The sequence below is a fragment of the Ilyonectria robusta genome, assembly GCF_021365365.1.
Source record: "Ilyonectria robusta strain PMI_751 chromosome Unknown BGZ61scaffold_1, whole genome shotgun sequence".
In the NCBI taxonomy this organism is placed as follows: Eukaryota; Fungi; Ascomycota; class Sordariomycetes; order Hypocreales; family Nectriaceae; genus Ilyonectria; species Ilyonectria robusta.
The window spans coordinates 714,208-727,529 of NW_025764435.1; the positions used below are offsets into that span (position 1 = coordinate 714,208).

The 13,322-nt window shown below is 54.3% G+C and overlaps 3 protein-coding genes across 3 annotated transcripts; 2 read left to right on the forward strand and 1 right to left on the reverse strand.

Annotated features, from left to right (window-relative positions):
* Positions 1 to 921: 921 nt before the first annotated feature.
* Positions 922 to 3,040, forward strand: BGZ61DRAFT_525110 (uncharacterized protein; the record flags this gene model as incomplete). The annotated part of the gene is made up of 5 exons (XM_046252706.1): positions 922 to 1,325; positions 1,387 to 2,040; positions 2,185 to 2,397; positions 2,464 to 2,522; positions 2,634 to 3,040. The coding sequence occupies 5 exons, from the start codon at positions 922 to 924 to the stop codon at positions 3,038 to 3,040; spliced, it is 1,737 nt and encodes a 578-aa protein (XP_046111681.1).
* A 149-nt stretch (positions 3,041 to 3,189) lies between these two features.
* On the reverse strand, positions 3,190 to 9,427 carry BGZ61DRAFT_4819 (uncharacterized protein). The gene is made up of 4 exons (XM_046249347.1): positions 9,144 to 9,427; positions 7,479 to 9,089; positions 4,900 to 7,431; positions 3,190 to 4,848 (listed from the first exon to the last, which is right to left on the reverse strand). The coding sequence occupies exons 1-4, from the start codon at positions 9,330 to 9,332 to the stop codon at positions 3,340 to 3,342; spliced, it is 5,841 nt and encodes a 1,946-aa protein (XP_046111682.1). The 5' UTR covers positions 9,333 to 9,427; the 3' UTR covers positions 3,190 to 3,339.
* Positions 9,428 to 9,564: 137 nt separating this feature from the next.
* On the forward strand, positions 9,565 to 10,638 carry BGZ61DRAFT_437237 (nucleophile aminohydrolase). Its single transcript, XM_046244087.1, has 2 exons — positions 9,565 to 9,823; positions 9,873 to 10,638. Exons 1-2 carry the CDS (start codon positions 9,717 to 9,719, stop codon positions 10,558 to 10,560), a joined length of 795 nt encoding a protein of 264 aa, XP_046111683.1. The 5' UTR covers positions 9,565 to 9,716; the 3' UTR covers positions 10,561 to 10,638.
* Positions 10,639 to 13,322: the final 2,684 nt, after the last annotated feature.

Sequence of the window (13,322 nt, forward strand, 5' to 3'; positions counted from 1 at the left end):
CAGTTGGCGAATGGAGCAACTTGCTGCTGAAGAAGCTTTTCGTAATAGGACCAGGGGACCCATCGAGCGATATTGTGGTTTTCCCCTACTAGAGGTCTTGGCCAACTGGGGCCCGGCGTCGGATCAGGCCTGTAGTCAATCTGGTCGGCAAGCATCCTGCGAGCTTGATCTGGGAGACTGAATCTGTGACGTGTCGGATTTGCGCAACACCAAACGACGGCCGAGGACTTGCCTTGATCAACATCCCGCCGGCGCCTCTCTCTCCCGCGGCGAAGCGACGTCGCCGCCATGGCCGCCTTGCCCCCCGAACCACGGTTACGTTGAAAGAGACGCTCGCTGGCGGGACTGAATCTGAATCTTGCCGCGGGACATCCCAGCAACCCAGCAATGGCCCCATACCTCTATGCCCCTTCGAGCCCGTTTGGAGCGGGCGAAGCAACACCATCTGAGCATGCCCAGGGTGTGGCGGCGATTAGCCCGCTCGCCGGCCGGTCAAGGCTGCGCAGCCTGGGAAGTTTTGTGGGCGATGGTGGGCGAAGCTACCGGGAGCTCGAAGCGATTCATCTAATCAATCAATCAATCAATCTCTCATCCTTCTCCTCGTGGTATTTGGCCTGCTCAATCGCTCCCTCTGCCTGCTCTGAACCGACCGCATTGCCTCGAGACGTCGCCGCGACCCTATTTTTCTCCAGCTTCAACCGCCGCTCGCGCCCTACCTGACTAGCATCACCACCTCCCAGGGTGTGCAGCTCTCCATCGCGGCCCCCACTCGTCCCGCGCGCGCCTTGGCCTCATTCTCGCTCTTTTCTTCATCTTGGCCCCTTTGCGTCTCCTTCTTCCTCTCGTCAACCACCATCCGCCGTGATTCATCAACCTTCCGCTCCCTTCACCACCGCCATCGCCGTTGCCGCAGCCGACGCCATGAGCTCCCCACCCGCGCCCCCCACGCCCGGCCGCTCCATACGCCGCCCGTCTCTGCTGGCTCAGGACGAACCCAACCCGCTCGGCACCCGGAGCGGCGCTCTCCAGTCGCTGATCCGGAGCCGCTCCGCCCAGAGCATCCCGAGCATCACGGGCTCCCACAACTCGCACTCCAAGACGCCGTTCTGGACCGGCCCGGACGACGAGGAGTCCCTGCGCGGCGTCCGCTCGTCACTGGACAATGACGAACTCGGACGCCTGCTTGCTGATGAGCGCCGTCTCACCGCGCTCTTGAACGGCCCGCAACACCGCAGCTTGAAGCTCATCGGCCGCAGCAACCCGCGATACCGCTGGGAGCAGTATTGGACGCGCCAGGACCAGCTCGATGTCATGTCCAAACCCCTGTAGGTCCCCCCCCGTCATCGGACCCTCAATTGAAACTCGAGGCTGAATGAACCTGGCCAGGCGCGAATACTACGAGCGACTCAACGACCTTGTCCAGCAGTACATGTACATCGACGCCCTGCTGGACTCGGCCATTCCCCACGATCTGCTCAACGAGTACCAGACGGACATTGAAGCCTCCGCCTTCCGCCCCGTCAACGTCCCCGATACCATCAACGAGGAGTCGTCGTCGCCCGACTCGCCCCCTCAGAACAGCAACTTTACGCCCGAGTCGTACGGCACCATCCGGCCCAGCTCGGCGACCAAGCCGCTGCCGCTTACACGCACCCCGAAGGACATATTCCGCTCCTCGGAGAGCCTGCCGCTGCTCCAGCGCCAGGACGACGAGGATGAGGACGACGAGATGCTTCCCGACCACCCGCCGGCCCACGAGGACGGCTTCGGCCCTCGGCCCCACCTCCCGTGGCTCGAGGACGCCGAGGTTGACCACGACGACCCCGTCGTGACTCTCGCCATCTGGGTCAACTTCATTGCCAACGGCATCCTCCTTGCCGGAAAGCTCGCCGTCATCATGTCTGTGCCCTCCATGTCCGTGCTCGCCAGTTTGGTCGATGCCGTCCTCGATTTCCTGAGCACTGTCATTGTCTGGGTCACCACTCGCCTCATCTCCGCCAGTCAGCAGGACCAGCATAGCTACCCCGTCGGTCGTCGCAAGTGAGTTTTCCCCAGTCCAAACAACCCATATCAGCTGCAGTTACGACTGCCAGCTGGTCTTCGCCGCCCCGAGGTCTCCTACAAGGACCCCTAATTGCGGCTGGCGCATCAGCACGTCTCGTAGACTAACACAACACCCCGCAGGCTCGAGCCCCTTGGCGTTCTCGTCTTCTCCATCATCATGATAACCTCGTTCTGTCAAGTCGGTCTTGAGTGTATCCAGCGCCTTATGAGCCCCGAGCATGCCATCCTAGAGCTCGGCGCTCCCGCCATCGTCATCATGGTCACCACCATCATCATCAAGGGCGGTTGCTGGGTCTGGTGCCGCCTCGTCAAGAACTCAAGTGTCCAAGCATTGTAAGCGCCTCTGCCCCATGTCCAATCTCCACTTTGCGGGGTGCAGTCTCTAATAACTTCGCTCAGGGCCGAAGACGCCAAGACGGATGTAATCTTCAACGCTGGCTCCATTCTATTCCCCATCTGTAAGTAATAGCCCTCGTATGCGAGATCGGACGCATGCCCAATCTCCAGTTCCAATTCCGCACCCGCCCACCCGTGGCCCCTGCTAACCGAAGTTTTCTTCTCATCGACAGTGGGCTTCTACGGACGTATCTGGTGGCTCGACGCCTTTGGTGGCTTGTTCCTGTCCCTGGTCGTCATCTTCAACTGGAGCCACACCTCGGCCCATCACGTCCGCAACCTGTCCGGCTTCTCGGCTCAGCCGGATGAGCGAAATCTGCTCCTGTACCTGACCATGCGCTTCGCAACCGCCATCCGCCAGATCCAGAACCTCCGTGCCTACCACGCCGGCGACAAGCTCTTCGTCGAGGTCGACATTGTCCTCTCCGCCGCCACGCCTCTCAAGGACAGCCACGACCTCAGCGAGGTGCTCACGTACTTCCTCGAGTCTGTGCCAATTGTCGACCGTGCCTTTGTCCATGTGGATTACACGAGCTACAACGCTCCGACCCACATGCTAAAACAGTCCGCTGCGAAATAAGGGAACAAGAAATCATCGGGACCAGCCGTGAGTGGCACCTAAATCTCTCACTGTTGAGTGCTCAACACCTTTTTTTGGGAACGCGGGGGCGCTAAGAAGAGTTATTACGGTGGATGGATGGGACACTGGTAGGGAGGTCTGATTGTACTATATAAATACTAAAAAGAAACTTGTGTACCAATAGAAAAGACAAATAATTACTCTGCTATGTAGAACAGGGCCCGGGTGCGGGAACACTTGGATGATTAAAACAAAATGAACAGAATAGGCAGTCAAAAAGCAGCACAATCTTTGCCATTTTAATAGGGAATGCCGTTTGTCAGAAGCTGGAACTGGTCGTATATGCCAGTGCTGTAGCTCGAGTAACTGGTCTTGATGAGACCCTTCATGAAGTCGGCCGCCTCGCGCTCGCTGCGGTCGAGGACGAAGCGCTCGCGGAAATGCTTGACACTCTCGGGCTTGAAGCAGGGCAGGCCGCTGTCCATCATGAGCCAGACGATCTGGCTGAGCTTTTCGCAGTACTGGCGACTGGCTAGGAAGGCCTTGACGCAGAGCTCCTCGAAGCACTTGAAGCTCTGGTGGTCAGTGGAGCCACCCATGACGGCGAGCATCTCCGACGTGAGCTTGAAGGGGGCGCGCTCGAACTTGATGCCACCAGGGGCAATGTCGAAGCAGAAGCCAAAGTCGATGTGCAGGATGTGGCCCGCGTCGTCGATCATGATGTTGCCGTTATGTCGGTCCTTGAACTGCAGGAGGAAGGAGATGACCGAGTACGCCGCCATCGACTTGACAAAGTTGCTGCGGGCGCGCTGGAACCGGAGCGAGTCCTCGTTGCCGTACTTGGAGATGAAGTAGTCGTAGAGTCCGTTGACGGCCTCGCGACCCAGCATGTCTCGAGAGATTGAGTTGGGCAACACGTCAATGACACCACAGCCGGGAGCCGTGGCGGTGACTCGGTAAGGGAAGACGTAGACATCGAGTCCAACGTCGTGGAAAATGCCTCGGAACGCGGCAATCATCTGCAACGCCAGAACATCCTGTCGACAGTCATCACCAACCTTGAAGATGGCAGACTGCCAAACCTCAACGCTGGTGCCCTCCTGGTGGTTCTGGGAGTGCCCGTTGGTCGTACCGTTAGTTGTCCCGTTGGTCCCCTCCAACATGTCGTCATCTTCCTGAGCACCACCCTTGTTCTTCTTGATACGGAATGTTGCCATGTAAGGGGCCTTGGCGTGACTCTGAAGAGGCTTTCCGGACTTCCGGTCGATGCCAATGACAACACCGTCAGGGTTACTGGGGAGGTAGACACCAACCTCGACCTTGATCTTGCGCAGCTCCTCCTCAATTTTCTGCTTCTTCTCTGGCTTGGACCGCTTGATGTATGGTTTCAGCTTGCCGGAAATATCAGTGACCTCGTCAAAAAAGGAAAACTCTCGCTCGTAAAAGTCACGGTCTTCAGGCACGAAGCCGTTAACCATCTTGGCCATGACAACATCCAGGCTTGGCTTGATCTCGTCGGGTATCTGCGCATCATCGTCCTTGTACGAATTTGCCTTCATGTTCCAGATAATCTGGTGGGCGAAGAGCTGGGAGAACTGTGCCGTCTCGAGGATATACCGTTGCACGTATCCAAGAGCATCATAACGGAGACTCTGCACAATTTGGGGAACATAGAAGAATGTGATATCGGCTGAGTGGCTCTCCAAAGCACGCATGGCATATTGGATGATGAAGGGATGGTCCTGATAGGCTGGCAAGAACATGGTGACTGCCGTGATAGGATTCACAGGTTGCCAAAACAACAAGTACTATACAAGTTAGATCTAGTGGATGTCTTGGATAGATGAGTTAAAACATACCTTGAGCTGCTGCAGGTTGACGTCCTCTGGAAGGTATCCGCCAAAGATCAGGGGAATGGCCTCTGGCTCAGAAACAGCCTTCTCCGGCATCGTCAGGAGCAGGAACCTGACATCGCGCTGGAGACGGGGGTATGGGAATCTGGTTGCAAGTTCAATTGCAATGGCAGGGTCCTGCCACCAAGCAGTTCGTACCAGGGGTAGGAGAGCAGCCTCTGTGGTAGCCTTTGAAGCTGCCTGAGCTGGCAACTGGACAGCAGGAACATTGAGCGGGTTTACCCACACAACCAATCGTGACTGTTCATTCTTCAGCAAAAGCTCAAGCAGCTGTTCCTTGGATTGCAGCGACTTGGTGTTGCCGGCTGGCTGCGATCCCATGAGAGAAACATGTTGCAAGGCAGTGATGACGTCCGAGATAAGTCGGATTTCTGTCTTGATTTGCAAGAGGTTGCTTCCGAACGACCATCTCGGTGAATATTTGAACCAGCTAAGACCAGCTGACAGGAGCTTCTCCTTGAGTCTCCACTGGGCAGTAGGCTTGAGCGTGGTGCTAGCTCGCAGAACTCGCAGGCCAAACAAGACAATCTGGAATCGAATCTCTCTTGCCATGGGGTGGGACGCAGATTGCTTGACAGCGTCTAGTGTGAGGTCCAACATTCGCAAGAACACCTTTTGGGTGTCTGGGCTTCCGTGGCGGGTAGCATTGAAATGACTGGCAAAAAACTGGAGCAGTCGAGTATGGGGAGACAGGATGTCATGAACGACCTGCTTCTTCTTCGCCAGGGCTTCCAGTTCACTGGGTGCGAACTCTTCCTTCAGGAAGAAGGGATCCACGTGCGAAAGGGCTGGACTGAACAGTCCAACCTTCCTGGCAAGGGTAAACTCCCACTGCTGAACAATCTCATTCAGGAGCTTTGACTCTAGCCTAGGGTTCTCGTTGATTACGCCCAGCCACAACGAAACTCCAAGCTTAATAGATTGCTTCGTGAAGAGGGCGAACGGGATGCTGACGAGATAATGAGCAACGGCAGAATCATCTCTCTCGGTACGGCAAAGAAGAGCGGCAGCCCTTCGTAAGATATCTCGTACTTCGGTGATGGATGTATTCTTCTTGCTCAAGATTCTCGCTTCAACGTGAGCCAAGGCGGTGGTTGCGTTGGCGCTCTCTTTGACAGATGACTGCACAAAAGACATGCGGCGGTTGTGGTTCATGAAGCTAATCAACTCAGTACCGCGGTCTGGCAGCGTCTCTCCATATCGGTACTCCTGTCGAGTCGTATACTGCGCCACAAAATCAGATGCAGTGTTGACGCTCGAGTTGCCAATCTTGTCCATGGATTGCAGTCGATTGTCTGTGGAGGGGATTACCGAGCCGAGCTCCATCGCAAAGGATCTTCCCAGAGAAAGGTGGCCATAAGCCCCCTCATCGTCGAATTCGGACAAGTAGGTTTGCAGAAGACCCTTGATGTCCAAAGGGGCCAGGTTGATTGCGGCGTTCACCCATCCCTTGGCCTTACGGTGAAGGATGTCAACTGTCCATCTTCGGAAATCGTAGTCATCGGAGAGCTGGACCGTGACTCCCCCTAGATCTGAGGTGAAGATGGATTGAGGGTCATAATGGTCTGTTTCGGCTTCCAAGCAACTCGACCACATGAGGGAAAGGAGCTCCAGCAGAGCGAAAAGGGATGACCGATGACAGAGCGCTGACGGCACGTCACGTAGGATACGGTCCGCACAGACAAATGCGGCTTGCTGTACTCTCTCGATACGGTGACAGCAGCTGCAGAAGATAGCTGCAAGTTGGGAGGCGGCGTACTGAGCAGAAAAGCCCGGGTCCACCATTCCCTGAGTCTTTTTGACGTACTTCTCGACAGCCGCGGACGCGATACCCTCCATCGTGCTGCTAACCTCACCCTTTTGCATGCTGGGTTCCAAAAAGTATGATAAAACTTTGGTGCAGTCACCAGAGTCCGCTCGAAGGCTCTCCATGAGATACGCAGCTTGGAGGAAGACGACTTTCCGGTAGCTCAGGCCCTTAATCTCGGCAGCCTTCGATGGAATAAGGTCACTAAGAAGCTTTCTCTGTGATGACTCTCGATCGTTGCTGAATCCGCGTCGCAAGACAGTGTTGAGTTCAATGTCACTTTCAACCTGTTCGCCTCGCTGCTCTGCCACCAAGGGGGGAGAGTGGATCGAGATCATCCGGAGTTCGTTGAGATACTGCCTACCACGATCGGTGTTGGTAGTAAAGCCGTGGACGACAATGTTGAACCAAGCATCTCGGAGAAGGGCATAGGTCTCATCATCGGCAATTGGCTCAGCCGCAAAATCGTTGCTCGACATGAATACAGCAAGAGGGTGCAGGAGTTCTGCAATCTCCTTCGCAGCCATCTGGACATCTGATTCCTTTGTGTGGTTGGACGAATGGGCGTCACCTAGCCCAACAATACTGTCGAGCAAGTGCTGTAAGAAAATTTCGAAAAGCGGCGAGTCACGCCGAAGGTTTGAAGAGATATGAGTACGTGCATTGCGCACCTGTAAATGTTAGTGTCTTCACGATAAGTAGTGAGGTCTTTACTCACGGCTTCCAGCAGAAACATTTGGTTCTCAACGACTCCAGTATGGCAAAGCCTGGTGAACATCTTGAGCAACGAGCGGAACTCCAGCTGTCCACCCTCGAGGGCCAGGGCTGCGGCACCGCTGATGATGCGAGCATCGACGCCTGTGTTGACCTTCTCAAGTTTTTGTTGCAGCATCGACTGAGCGAGAGCCGTGATTTTCTCGTCGTTGCAGGCTGCGGCAACGCCACAAATAACCTGCACAACGTTTCCTGAGACGAGCGCAGTCTCTTCTTCGCCGTACATCTGAAGAGAAATGGAGCTTCCCATAGACTGACGGTTGGCATAGATCGAAGCAAGTCCATTTTCGCCAACGGCACCATTAGTCTGACCATTGGCAAAGGCCTGCTCGGTTCCGGGACTGAGAACATTGCCCAAGGTATACAAGGTGCTGATCACAGCATCTTGCGAGAGCATTTTCAGGACATACGCCAAACTGTTGGACGCAACCTTGACTGTCTCGCCCTGAGGCGCACCTTGAACAATGAATCGCGGAACAATTCGGCTCACGGCCGAAGAGAAACTTGGAGAGGCCTGACATATAAGGGCCAGGCAACGCAAAGTAACGGAAGCCAGCGTCTCATCTGCCATTTGGACAGAATCGTCCAGAGTTTCCTGCAGCCAATTCATAAGGATATCCGCGTCGGCCGCGTCCTCGTTCAACAGCGAACAGTTCAAATAGGAAATCAAGGCCGCGGCCTTCACGGAATAGGCCAGACTCTGCTGATCGGGGGAGCCCATCCGGATGAAGTCAACTCCAGCATCAATGTAGTTGATCTCGCCAATCGTGAAGGCAGTGTAGGCTTCGACAGTTTGAAAGTCGGCTTCATGGCCCTGGAGGAATTTTCCACGCAAATCGCTTCCCCTAGCCATGAGAATATCCAAAATGTGAGACTCTCGCAATTTGCCGCCAGTCTCCACCATCAACGAAGTGCTAGCAACAACCAGCCACATGAAGCTCCGGTGCAAAAGCATCGCCCCCAGAGGGCGCCCGGAAGAGGCATAGTGGCGCAGATATCTCTTCCACTCCTTGACTTCGCGATCTTGGCTATGGGAGTTTCGAATGGTCGAGAGGGCGGTTTCCACGGCAATCATAAATGGTTCTGAGAGAAGCGACTTAATCTTCTGGATCAGAGCCAATCGACCACCAGCTCTCCAGAAATCAGCCTGCGCGGCTGCAGCATCCAAGAATCCCACCAATGCCACGGTGATGGTGGCGGTTCGAATCGCATCCTCCAGGTGTGGGTTGTCGGGATCTCCAGCTTGCGGGGAGAGGATGCTCTCGGTAGCTCGCTTGCATGAGTTCACAAACGACCATAGTTTATCGGCCACGTTCTCTTGGAGTTCGTCGTAGTTGATGCCGAGTGCCAGCAACGCGGCGGTCACATGGAAGGCTAGGGCTTCGGTCGGGGACGGGTCGATCTTGCGGAAGAAGGGCGACGGATCGAAAACTTGGACATATGCTTCAAGTATGTACGGGAAGAGTTGATAGGAGAGCCTCTGCGCGCTTTGGCTGGATTTGATTTTCGGGGCGGTCTTACACAACGCGAGGAGGACCTCGAATTCTCGAATGGACTACTGATGTTAGCTCCTCCATCCCAGGTCGTGTAAAGACGGAAATCGGCGCACCATTGGCACTCGTCCCAGAGAGCTCATAGATTTGGCATTATAACCATTAGTAAACTCCTTGCCCTTCGTCCCAACATGACAAGCCCTGCATAGTCTGTCGAGGTCGGATCGATCAAACGACGTCGTCGAGGTGGTGGAAGACAGCGAGGCAATCTTCTGCAGCGCCTTTGCGCGGATGTCGCGAGCCATCTTGACGGATTGCGCGATGGATTACGCTAGAAAGAGAAGAAATCAAATGATGAAGCCCCCAAGGAGCGATGTCAACAATGTCATTTCTGGAGGTGTCGCTCCTGGTTGCGGTGGCATCGAAATGACGATTGCCTGATCCAGACTGAACCCCTGTCTTGGGCTTAGTCATCCGAAGCTACCCCAGCTAAGCCCAGGCAAGGCTGCAAGCTTGACGCGTGCGTCGACCTCAGCTCTAGCCACAGCGACAAGGCAACTCCGACTCCATCACCAACATCCGCCCACGTCCACCAACATCAGCGCTCGATTCCGACTCTTCCCCGCCTCGCATCACCGAAACCCTACACCAACCGATCTCTTTCGGACCGCCGCACCGAATCCGCAACGATGGCTGCCATGTTCAGCCAGAATCCCTTGATGAACGGGCCTAACTACTCGTTCTCCGATGCCCCCAAGACCAACAACGGCGAGCTGCGAGAGCATCGATTCAACCCGTAAGCGGCCCCTCGGCCACCGGTCCAACTCTTTTCTGACTCTGAACAGCTACACCGACAATGGTGGCTCCACCCTCGCCATCGCCGGCGCCGACTTCACCATCATGGCTGGTGACACCCGCCACACCAGCGGATACAGCATCAACTCTCGAATGTCCCCCAAGGTCTTCAAGATCGGTGGCACCACTGCCTCCCAGGACGATGCCACGATAGTTCTCTCTGTGTGCGGCTTCGCTGCCGACGGCGAGGCCCTCCGAGACCACCTCGACACCATCTGCAAGATCTACCGTTACCGCCACGGCAAGGCCATGACCATCAACGCCTGCGCCAAGCGTCTTTCCACGATCCTCTACCAGAAGCGATTCTTCCCTTACTACTCGCATGCGATGCTCGGCGGTCTGGATGAGGAGGGCACGGGTGCCGTGTATTCCTACGACCCCGTGGGCAGCTACGAGCGAGAGCAGTGCCGAGCAGGCGGTGCTGCGGGCAGTCTCATCATGCCCTTCTTGGACAACCAGGTCAACTTTAAGAACCAGTATATCCCAGGTAGCGGAGAGGGCCATGAGCTGAAGGAGCGAGAGCGCCGTCCCCTCACCCGAGTAGAGGTCGAGACTCTAGTCAAGGATGCGTTTGACGGTGCTGTGGAGCGTCACATCGAGGTTGGTGACAGCCTTCAAATCCTCATCATCACAAGAGATGGCATTGAGGAGTCATACCTGTCCTTGAAGAAGGATTAGACTTGGTAATGGAGTATGGATCAATGTATAACAGCAATTCGCTAGACGTCAAGGAATGAATGTGTCGTTTCCAATTTGCAAGGCTCCCTGGCCACATATCTGACATCGCCTGAGGTGCATATCCGCCCACATGTTGTAATAAATCGAAAAGCCCGCTTGCCTATTAATGGACCCGGCACTCATTGTCCCTTCGGATAGATAACCATCCCAGGCGAGAGATTCAAGACAGAATCCACCAAATATCCTCAACATTTTGAAGTGTGGTCCAGACGCAGGACGCCCATCGATTGATCATGACGTTCCCAAGAGGGCTAAGGACGAGCCGGCCTCTATGGATTTCAATTCGCATAAGATTGTTTCCAGCGTAATAAACTTCATAACTTATTCGCATGAAGTCAAAGCGGTTAGAGCGAGGTGGATGCTTGGTGATAGACCTACCCTAGAACACGTCACCGAGTCAATAACGCACAACAATGCTGTCTATCTCTTAAATACTTATCATATTGCGACCTGGATCTGGGTTGGTATTGTTGAGGTAGCTAGCCTAGCAAGCTATGTTGTCTCTAGATGAATCAGCCGGAACTTGTGCCTATGACGTTGATACAATCATGATCATCAGAAACAACGAGGCAAAAGCCCCGCATACCACACTACTCGAGGTTCTATGGGCATTAATATGGATGCAATGGGCGATAGGTTATCTGACGATTACGTCCTGGGACCCGAGCTATTGATGTTGACAGACTTCTTCAAAAGATGGTTCACCACACGACACTTGTCCACATGAATATCATATCATTGAATTAGTCGTCATTGATGCACGAAACCGTAAACGTAAACAACTGCAGAAAATACTTGCATCAGATGGTAGCATCGATCTGTCAGACCTCAACTGACACTGCAAGGCTTACTGAGGGAGGGTGAACAATCTGATGTGTAACAGGCTAGGTAGTTCAACCCCTCGCAGCCACTGCTCTTCACATATGGCAAGTGCTCTGTACATGAGACTTTACCAACTCAAGACCGTAGATTTGACATGAAGTGGTGCCCCTGCTTAAAACGTCGCCACCAGCCACGTTTCTTAAGACGTCATCTCACCGAGGCGGGCTAACTCGAAGCTTGGGCTGCCACACGGGAAGCATTAATCAGGATGTAAACTGCGACCGGCATGGGAACTGCAGTAATTCTATGAAACCAAGGAAAATTTACGACGAGCAGGTAAGCGCAACAGAGCTAGACGACCTGATGAAGCCTCCTTACACGACATGTCACCCCCCGGCTTTAGGTTTGATACCTCCTCACTGCAACGCAAGACGGCGTCGTTTGGATTCAAAACCGCACCACAGGGGACCTAAACCAGATTGATTATCCGGATTCATATCTAACCGTGCCGCCTTGCCGCTGATTGCAGCAGGTTTGGGCGGAATATGCAACCTCCAAGGACGCTTCACGTCAGGTGGTCTGTCAGCCCCTGCCGACCGAAACCCCGCAAATTAATGGTTATTGGCGCTTAACAAGACGCCACCGGAGCTCATGCTCCTGAATTACGAGGCGGCTGCAGCTGCATGAGAGCCAGGCCAGGGCGTCGCTTGGATCGATCTAGACCTTCACTGGAGGTGGGTGTCCTTGGTATGTTCGACCAGGCCCCCGGCTACGATTAAGGACAAAAGTCGGCTTTAAATCGATGACGAAAGATCCTTGCTGCTAATCAAAGCATTTGCATGAATGTAACGTGAAACGGGCCATGAGAGAGCGGCATCTGGGCCCTGGGCCCTGGGGCCTACCAGGAGGAAAGATCCATGATGACCAACGGTGGAAAATGTCCGGCCCAATCAGGATCAAAAGGAAGGAGCCGAGACAGAATGCAGAACCAGAGCAAGAATCGTGGCTTGTGGCAGTTCCCCACTCGTGTAGAATGGAGGTCTGCTTGCGTTAGTGGTGGTGGTTCTGTGGCAAAGGGGGACCCCCACAAGAGACCGTTGTGTTTCCACACCGGTTAGTATGACCTGGCGCACGGGAAGAAAGCTACCAAGAGGGAAAATTCAACGGTTGGGTAGAAAGTTCCCTCATAAAGTTCACAGTCGTCTGCCGAGTTGGCGGTATTCATTCTGTGGAAAGACTCAGAAGGGGTGCCCGTTATTCGATAGTGACACATTCATTATCCATATGACCATAGCCAGGCTTAGAACAAGAATCCAAGAGCGGTAAACATTGATTAATACCTGTCATTTTACAAAAAAAAGTGTAGAATGTCTCATTCCGTGGGCTCCGTGTTCGGCATTGATTTCTCGGGACCGAGTCGACTGCCCGTCTCGCACTAGCTGGGCCTTGACTGGCACCATTACAGGTAGCTTATGCATGGGATTATTAAGGCAAAATGCCAGAAATCACCCTGAACTTACAGCTGCATACAGAGGCCTTACTTACTGTGCAGACATCCAGTGTCGACCTAGTCGGTAGTTGAACCTAGAAGCGCGGTATCGCCACACATGCTTAGCCACAAACGGTTACCGAAACATGCGACACCTTGGGGCTAATAACCTCCGCCCATCATTGATGATACGATCTCTAACGGCGTTTGCGGAGATCATTGTCATTATCTTCAGTTTGGTCAGCACGGACTCTGTTTGATTCCGATGTCCTGAGCCTGTAAAGCCTGGCGGGGCGGAGTTGCGGAGTTCAAGAGACTCATCAAAGGTAACGTCACTTTGACCCAGACTTGAATAAAAGGGAGAGCCCCGATTTAAACGTGCTGACCCAAA